At 43.8% G+C, this 9639-nt stretch overlaps 1 protein-coding gene across 2 annotated transcripts in view; it reads left to right on the forward strand.

The window, feature by feature from the left end:
- LOC147124333 (terminal uridylyltransferase 7-like) overlaps window positions 1–5673 on the forward strand; it is a 78361-nt gene extending 72688 nt beyond the window's left edge. For both annotated transcript variants that reach the window (XM_085985117.1, XM_085985109.1), the window contains 6 exons: window positions 642–699; window positions 3784–3887; window positions 4190–4279; window positions 4618–4731; window positions 5118–5195; window positions 5353–5673. In XM_085985117.1, coding sequence (XP_085841243.1) covers window positions 642–699; window positions 3784–3887; window positions 4190–4279; window positions 4618–4731; window positions 5118–5195; window positions 5353–5586 — 678 coding nt within the window. In that variant the 3' untranslated portion in view covers window positions 5587–5673. The remainder of the gene's footprint in view (window positions 1–641; window positions 700–3783; window positions 3888–4189; window positions 4280–4617; window positions 4732–5117; window positions 5196–5352) is intronic.
- The last annotated feature ends 3966 nt before the right edge of the window (window positions 5674–9639 follow it).

Genomic DNA, 9639 nt, shown 5'->3' on the forward strand with positions numbered 1-9639 from the left:
TTTTTTTTAAATCACACTTTTTAAATAAACTATAAATTACATTAAATAACTATTTTAAACAATAATTTAAATTTTTGGAAAAAATAATTTTATAAAAAAAGGGGCTAAAAATAAACTTACCTTGCTTTAAAGTATTTAAAAATAATAAACCTGTGGAAAAAATATTTTAATTTTAATTCATTGACCACTTACCTTTTAAAATGCAGGCCTTACGCCTGGTTTTTACATTTCTAAAATCTAAAGACTTACCCTCACGGAAAAACCTGTTTAAAAAAAAAACGTAAGTTCAAAGCGCACGCGCAGACTCCCGCGCGCATGCGTTCGACCTCTGAACCCCTTCGTTCAGAGGAACGGAAGTGCCGGTTTCCCGCGCATGCGCAGTGCATGCAAGAAACCGGCACTTCCATCGGGTCCACGCGTGAGTACCCCGTGCGTACCCACACGTTGGGACCCGAATTTCTGGGCCAATATTTTACCCCCATTATGTGACTCTACTTTACTTTAGTTGTTGATCCCTAATGCAGAGCCTTTTTGAAAATCTGTATCAATCCCTGTCCACCATGTCAGTAATATTTATGAAAAACAGCAGATAAGGATGAAAGGGGAAAAAAAGTAACATTTTTTCTTTACATATCTTGCAGGGCTTAAACTGCATCAAGATTATTGAGGATTTGGCAAGAGTGCTCAGAAAGCATTCAGGTATTGCACAGCTCAGTTAATATCAATTAAAAGCCTGTTTTCAAAAAGAAAGCTCTACTCATCAAGGTGAGAGAGGTCCGTGTTGAAAAATGAAATGCCTTTCATTTCAGGACCAAGCACTTCAGCTCCGATATAGCACAGCCAGATGCAGGGCAAAACTGCCTCCACTTTGACCCCCAAAAATGCGTCAACCCCAACCGCCGAGTTATTTTGGAGTGGACCAATAGAGTGACACTAGGCTAACCCCCCTGGGAAGTCACCTCTAATATATTAAAACACAAATGGTCCACCCAAACTAATATGTGCAAAATAAAAACTAATTCATAATCTTGTTTGTTTCATTAATAATACATTAATATCCTGCGGTGCCCATTGGCCACGGAAGGCCTCAAGCATATCAGTGGGCGCCATGTGACCCCCCCCCCCCCCCCTTCGGGCCAATTGGACGCGCACAAAGTCACAAAAGAGAGGAAACCCCAACCTCAGAAGATGACCCCCAACTACATTTTCCCACATCTTTTGGCCTGGTAAAAAACCAGTGTCTAACCCACTGTGCCACCCGGACAATCCTGTTTTAAACATAGTTGAGCTAGAACTAAATAAGGTTTTGGTTAGAACTTTTCCCTGTTTAGGACCTGGATTAGACTTTCTTCTCTGGCTGCTAAAGCTCTGAATAAAAACTACCTGTAATTAAACTTAGTCCCATCATCTTCAATGAATGTCAATTCATGGCAACAATTTATGTATAATTTGTCAAAAAATGGCTTAATCTTGTCAGAGAAACAAAGTGATGGATTGTGTCTCCTGAACTTCACAGCCTGCGATGAATGAACCCTGTTGAGTTCCTGTTCTATGGAACTCCTCTGTAGCCATCTACCAACACTCTCATTTCTTCCTCCCCCAGTCTCAGCTCTTGCCCTTCTGCCTCAAAATAAGTGTGACTTGACTTAACTTTAACTTAACTGCAGTTTTAATTATCCAGTTGCCATCCATATCATCTCCTTGGAGAATTGCCACCTCTGCCATCAGTGGGACTTGAACATGTTGCTCCACTGGTTCCCGAATCAGAACTGCTCCTTTGGTGGCTTCTCTCACTCTGGCTGGTGTTGCTCCCTTTGCTTCTGCACGTGAATCAAATCCTTGTTTCCTCTTCTGCCTTACAGCCCTTTCCTGGATCGTTGCACACCTAGGGATACTGACCCATCTGTGTTTTATACTGTACCAGCTACCAACTCCAATCTCAGACTCTGCTCTCCCCTGTTGGCGAACACCTCACCTGCTGGGACCACTGCTCCAGCCTCTAATGCTCTTTCTTGCCTCTCAACAAATTACAGGAAATCAGCACCTCTGTTGCCAGGCTCCATCTAAGCAGGCCTGTGGGTTTTTTTGGGCTGAATTTTGCTAGCCCCTGGGCAGAACTCCACTTCTCTCTCTTCCCCCCCCAATATTCCTCGCGGGTGATGTCCACCACCATACTGCTCCGCTGGCCCACGAGCTATGCTCTGTTCCTCCATTGGGTTCTGTGCTAGAACCTGCTGCTGGTTTCCTGGGCCTCACTTTGCTGGTCTCTTAGATCAAACTCTGCTCTTCCACTGGTGTGGATCAAGCTCCAATGGTTTCCTAGATCAAATTGTGCTCTTGTGCTCACTCTGGATCCATCTCCACTCCTCTGCTGACTGGACCTTGCTCTGTTCCTCTAGTTTTTGGCCCATCCTCCCACTCCTGCAATGGCTCCTTGATCTAACCGTGATCTTCCAACAACTCCTGACCTTGCATTGGTTCCAAGCTGAACTTTAACTCCACTACTTGCCCTAAAACTTAACTTCTCCTATGTTGTTTCTTGCCCTGAGGCTTCCCAATCAAGATAGGCCCACATGGTATTGGACATGTTACTTGTATGCGCTCTTTCTCTAAGAATCTTGCTTGTCATGCCTAGCTCTCAGCCACAGGTTCATTTACTTTAAGGTCTCCCGACGTATCTACTTGTGTGCATGTTGGCTACTATTCAGGACCCCAACCCACCAACCCTTTTTTTGGGCTGTTTGACCCTGCTCATCTGCTTTTTCCTAATCTTCTTTTCCTGTAGTCATGCCTGCATTCACCTCCCCCCCTATTCGAGCATCATATCCCTCTTGATTCCTCTCCCCATGTGGCACAATTTCCCAGCCTACCTTTTTTCATGCTGTTTGCCCAAACTCAAACCTCTCTTGAACGAGCCCAGGGCTGCCCTCTGCTTCTCCTGAACACCTGTTTCTGGCTGTCCTAGAACATAGCAGCCAATTCAATGTATTTTATATGAATAACTTTTTGTTAAGTGAGAATTTATTGTTTGATCAGCCGGATGTCTTGATGCACATAAACTCATCACCACTAAGAGTCTTTAATGCAATCTACTCAGAAACCTACATTTACCTGTAGGATTTCTTTTTGCCCAATATGGAGTGCACACAGTCTTCCCAAAGGGACACATCTCAGTTACCCAAGTCCAGGGAGCTTGGGTGTATGTTGGCAGAGCTCAGGCATAGGGGCCTCCCAAGTGTATTCAGGGCTACCACTGTAGTTTAGCCTGCTAAAGGCACACAGCTTACCAGAACAGGGCACAGGCAAGCTTCCCACTGCTTGTCCAACTAGGACCATCCTACCCGTTAGGGCTTTGACCTGCATGGTTATCTGGAGCCAAGAGTCCCAACCCAATTTATTCTTCTCTTTCCCCCCCCCCGCACCCCTCCCCAGGCCACGTATTCTATTAGTGAACCAAACTGGTTGGTCAGTGGGCAGGGAAGTGACTTTGAGCCCAAGATCAGCCAAGATCTTATTGAATGGCGGAGCAGGCTCGAGGGGCCAAGTGGCCTATTCCTGCTCCTATTTCTTATGTTCTTATGAAGGGCCTGTCCAGAAATATTGACGTCTGCTCTATCCACATACTGACTGACCTCCTGTATGTTTCCATGTTGCTGTATGTTTTTGTTTTGGATTTTGAGCATTTGTAGTTTTTTTTGCTTTTTGTAATTAATAACCATAATTGCTAACTGTACTGTTTGCCTTTTTGAGATTGTAATCTCTAATTTTAAAATGTAACCCTAGGCTTAAAGAGCATTCTGCCTATTACAACAGCAAAAGTTCCAATCGTTAAATTTTTCCACGTAAGAAGTGGCCTTGAGGGAGACATTAGTTTATATAACACTCTGGTAAGAAACACAACATTTTAATTAGATGCAATATTAATAAATACTGTTTGGTAGGCCTTTAAAGAATTAAATATTTGATTTAAAGGCCAATTGTTGTACAACTGATCTTTGTTAACTGCCAAAGACAGTGAAAATAATAGACTAAATTTGTGATTTTGACTAATTTCACCATTGTGTATTTGATTTTTTTAGGACAACAACCAACTTTGCACAATTCCTCAGTGTCATATGAATGTAAATTTGTAATTGATTGCAGTCTAGTTGATTTGATTCAACAAAACAAATCTATGTTCTTTCTGCAGGCCTTGCACAACACTGGACTGTTGGCCTCTTACGCAGCAATTGACCCCAGAGTGAAATACTTAGGATATATTATGAAGGTTTTCGCCAAGGTAACTGTACTTTTGCATTTGTCTATTAGAATTGATTAAACTGTTATGTATATGTATTTTTAGAGATGAAGCTTTGAGGCTGTTTATCATTTGACATTATATTTGGGCTTTGGAAGGCTTGGAAGTAGTCATTTTCTAATTTAATCCTGTTCTGTGCATCTATTTTAATACAATACTGATTAAAAAATAATATTGTGATCTTTGGAACAATTGTATTGCTGCTATATGTTCTGAGAGTTTGTCATGTTAAACTGCATTCTGACTTGCCTTGAAGCCTTTTTTGGAGTTAAAAAAAACTGTACACGTTGGGTACTAAAAATCTGTTTCATTTTAAACAGGTGTGTGATATTGGGGATGCATCCAGAGGCAGCCTTTCATCATATGCATATACCCTAATGGCACTTTACTTCCTACAGCAAAGGAAGCCACCAGTAATTCCTGTCCTTCAAGAGGTATGCAAGAATTAACAAAGATCCTCATCAGAAGTACAGTCTTGTTTAAGCTTACTTTTTAACTCCAAACTCTTATATAGGAAAATATGTTGCTTTGTTTAGAGCAAGTTGTCACTAATATTTCAACTGTCTGGACATCTGTTAAAATTTTATACATCAGAACAATGTTGAATTATATAGTTAACAGAAATAAGATAAGATATCTGGACAGTGTGTTGAAGATGCAGATAATATGTACAGTTTGTATTTTCTAAATTAGGTAAAAGACTTATCAAATTCACTGTTCATAAAAAGCTAAGAGCTCCATTAATAATTAATTCTTACTTTGTATAAGAATTGATTTGTTTTGTAGAATTACCACAATTTAACTTTTCACTGATTTTCAGATATACAATGGGACAAAAAGGCCAGAGCTATTCATTGATGGTTGGAATGTCTATTATTTTGATAAATTGGATGAACTGGTAAGTTAGTCTAAACAGTTGAGGTTATTTTTAAACTGAGTATCTTTAGTTCCTTCTCTTCAGTCAGTTTTATTCTATAATAACATTTCAATTTTTTTGGTGGGACTTGTTGCTAAGCTCAAAACTAATGCAGTCCTTTCAAAATTTATGATTATAGAAAAACAAATGGCCAGACTATGGGAAGAATAAAGAGTCTGTGGGAGAGTTGTGGCTGGGGCTTCTCCAGTTCTACACAGAGGAGTTTGATTTTAAAGAACATGTTATCAGCATCAGGCGAAATGCTCTACTCACAACCTTCAAGAAGCAGTGGACATCTAAATATATTGTTATAGAAGGTAAGTGTTGCAAAAATGATTCAGTGTCACTTATATGGTCCAATTTATTTTTTTAAAAGGTGTACTTGTGTTTTCTATATGTGTGTGCCTCTGTGCCCCTTACCTTCTAAGGACTACAGAATTAAGTAGTTTATGTGTAATGGGATTTTAATTCAGTCCGGAGCGCGAGAGTCGGCGGGAATCTCGGAGCGGTGGAGTAAGTATAAAAGGCTCCAGAGACCAGGTAAGGCCTCAGTCCGGAGCGCGAGAGTCGGCGGGAATCTCGGAGCGGTGGAGTAAGTATAAAACACTCCAGAGACCAGGTAAGGCGTACCAATCTCCAATCTCAGAACTCAGAGGGAAGGAGAGAGGTAAAAAGTAATCCAAGTGTGTCGTCACCAGAAAGCGGGTAAGTAATTGGTTGGTAAGTATTTACTCTTTCTCCTTCTTTACAAAACTTAAATTCTGTGGTTTATAGTTTCTAGGGTCTCTGTGGTGTAGTGGGGACTGCTGGCAGGCAAGCGCCCTTGAGTATATCATTTAATTGGTGGTATTGATTTAATTTAAATTAATTAAAGGGTAAGTCATGTCAGGACAGCCCAGCCCCGCGTTATGCTCCTCTTGCTCTATGTGGGAATTCAGGGACACTGCCTGTGTCCCTGACGACCATGTGTGCCAGAAATGTATCCAGCTGCAGCTACTAGTAGACCGCATTGCGGCGCTGGAGCTGCGAATGGATGAGTTTTGGAGCATTCGCGATGCTGAGAGGGTCGTGGATAACACGTTTAGTGAATTGGTCACCCCGCAGGTAAGGGCTGCACAGGCAGAAGGGAAATGGGTGACCATCAGGCAGAGCAGTAGAGGCAGGCAGGTAGTGCAGGGGACCCCTGTGGCCATCCCCCTCTCAAACAGGTATACCGATTTGGATACTGTTGAGGGGGATGACTTACCAGAGGAAGGCAGCAGCAGCCAACTTCCTGGCACCAGGGGTGCTTCTGCTGCTCAGGAAGGGAGGAAAAAGAGTGGGAGAGCAATAGTGGTAGGGGATTCTATTGTAAGGGGAACAGATAGGCGTTTCTGTGGCCGTAGACATGACTCCAGGATGGTTTGTTGCCTCCCTGGTGCCAGGGTCAAGGATGTCACTGAACGGCTGCAGGGCATTCTGAAGGGGGAGGGTGAACAGTCAGAGGTCGTGGTTCACATTGGGACCAACCACATGGGTGGGATGAGGTCCTGCAGCAAGAATTTAGGGAGCTAGGTAGCAGATTAAAGAGCAGGACCTCAAAGGTTGTAATCTCTGGATTACTCCTGGCGCCACGTGCTAGTGAGTATAGGAATAGGAGGATAGAGCAGATGAATGCGTGGCTAAAGAGTTGGTGCAGGAGAGAGGGCTTTAGTTTCCTGGATCACTGGGTCTACTTCTGGGGAAGGTGGGACTTGTACAAGTCGGACGGGTTGCACCTGAACCAGAACGGGACAAATATCCTTGCGGGGAGGTTTGCTAGCACTGTTCGGGGGGGTTTAAACTAACTTGGCAGGGGGATGGGATACAGAGTGGAGCTATAATAGGGGGTGATGTACAGCCAAATATAGAGGAAAAAACAAGTCAGACTGGAAGGCAGAGCAAATATGCAGCGGCACAAGGGAGTAGGGCAAGGCTGAATGGCATTTATTTTAATGCAAGGAGTCTTGCGAATAAGGTGGATGAACTGAAGTTGTTGATGAACACATGGGAGTATGATATTGTTGCTATCACGGAGACATGGTTGAGGGAGGGGCAAGACTGGCAGCTCAATATTCCGGGGTATAGAATCTTCAGGCGAGACGGGGGGGGCGTAAAAGAGGAGGGGGGTGTCGCAATATTAATTAAGGAGTCAATTACTGCTGTAAGGAGGGATGATATATTAACAGGTTTCTCTAATGAGGCCATATGGGTTGAACTTAAAAACAAAAAGGGGGCAAGCACTTTGCTGGGTGTGTACTATAGGCCCCCAAACAGTCAGGGGGAGATAGAGGAACAGATATGTAGGCAAATCTCAGAGAAGTGTGCAAATAATAGGGTAATAATAGTGGGGGCTTTCAACTTCCCCAATATTAACTGGGATAGTCAGAGTGTGAAAGGCTCAGAGGGTGCAGAATTCTTAAAGTGCATCCAGGAGAGCTTTTTGAGCCAGCATGTAGAAAGTCCTACAAGAGAGGGGGCGGTACTGGACCTAATTCTAGGGAATGTGGCCGGGCAAGTGGTAGATGTGTTAGCAGGTGAGCACTTTGGTGACAGTGACCATAATTCGGTGAGATTTAAGGTAGTCGTGGAAAAGGACAAGGATGGACTGGAAGTAAAGGTTCTAAATTGGGGGGAAGGCTGATTTTAATATGATACGGCAGGATCTGGCCAATGTAGACTGGGATCAGCTACTTGAAGGAAAATCCACATCGGAGCAATGGGAGTCTTTCAGAAAGGAAATTGAGAGTACAATGGCAACATGTTCCCGTAAAGGTCAAGGGTGGGACCAACAAGCCCAGGGAACCTTGGATGTCAAGGGATATACGAGAATGGATTAGGAAAAAAAGGGGGGCTTTTGGCAGATACAAAGGACTAAAGACAGAGGAAGCCCTAGAGGAGTATAAAAAGTGCAGGGGGATACTTAAAAAAGAAATTAGGAGAGCGAGGAGGGGCCATGAAATAACACTGGCGAGCAAAATAAAGGAAAACCCTAAGGTGTTTTATTATTATAAGTATATTAAGGGCAAGAGGATAACTAGGGAAAGAGTAGGGCCCATTAGGGACCAAAGTGGCAAGCTGTGTGTAGAGCCAGAAGATGTAGGTGGGGTTTTAAATGAATTTTTTGCATCTGTGTTCACTATGGAGAAGGACGGTGTGCGCATAGAAATTGGGCAGGGGGACTGTGATATACTTGAACATATTAGCATCGAGAGGGAGGAGGTACTAGCGGTTTTAGCAGGCTTAAAAGTGGATAAATCCCCAGGCCCGGACGAGATGTATCCCAGGCTACTATGTGAGGCAAAGGAGGAGATTGCAGGGGCTCTGACACAAATTTTCAGAACCTCTCTGGCCACAGGGGATGTGCCAGAGGACTGGAGGACAGCTAACGTAGTACCATTATTCAAGAAGGGTAGTAGGGATAAACCAGGGAATTACAGGCCAGTGAGCCTAACATCAGTGGTAGGGAAATTATTGGAAAAAATTCTGAGGGACAGAATTAGTCTCCACTTGGAGAGGCAAGGATTAATCAGGGATAGCCAGCATGGCTTTGTCAAGGGAAGATCATGTCTGACCAATTTGATTGAATTTTTCGAGGGGGTGACTAGGTGTATGGATGAGGGTAGTGCAGTGGATGTGGTTTACATGGATTTCAGTAAGGCTTTTGATAAAGTCCCGCATAGGAGACTGGTCAGGAAGGTAAGAGCCCATGGGATCCAGGGTGCCTTGGCACATTGGATCCAAAACTGGCTTAGTGGCAGAAGGCAGAGGGTGATGGTGGAAGGTTGTTTTTGTGACTGGAAGCCTGTGTCCAGTGGGGTACCACAGGGATCGGTGCTGGGTCCCTTGCTGTTTGTGGTCTACATTAATGATTTGGATATGAATGTAAAAGGTATGATCAGTAAGTTCGCAGATGACACGAAAATTGGTGGGGTGGTAAATAGCGAGGAGGGAAGCCTCAGGCTACAGGACAATATAGATGGGTTGGTCAGATGGGCGGAACAGTGGCAAATGGAATTTAACCCTGAAAAGTGTGAGGTGATGCATTTTGGAGGGACTAACAAGGCAAGGGAATACACAATCAATGGTAAGACCCTAGGATAGACAGAGGATCAGAGGGACCTTGGTGTGCATGTACATAGATCCCTGAAGGCAGCAGAACAGGTGGATAAGGTGGTTAAAAAGGCATATGGGATACTTGCCTTCATTAGCCGATGTATAGAATACTAGCTGGGGGAGCCCGGCGGTGCCGAGGCTTTTTGAGGGCATGTTGTTGTTGGAAGAGAGAGAGGGAGCGACTGGGGGGAAGAGAGAGAGGGAAGGAGAGAGAGAGAGAGAATGAGAGAGAGGGAAGCAGAGAGAGAGGGGGGGGAGAGAGAGAGAGGGAAGGAGAGAGAGAGAGAGATGG

Source organism: Somniosus microcephalus, chromosome 1 (genome assembly GCF_052327205.1).
Source record: "Somniosus microcephalus isolate GS21.2 chromosome 1, FLI_Smic_1.0, whole genome shotgun sequence".
Taxonomy (NCBI): domain Eukaryota; kingdom Metazoa; phylum Chordata; class Chondrichthyes; order Squaliformes; family Somniosidae; genus Somniosus; species Somniosus microcephalus.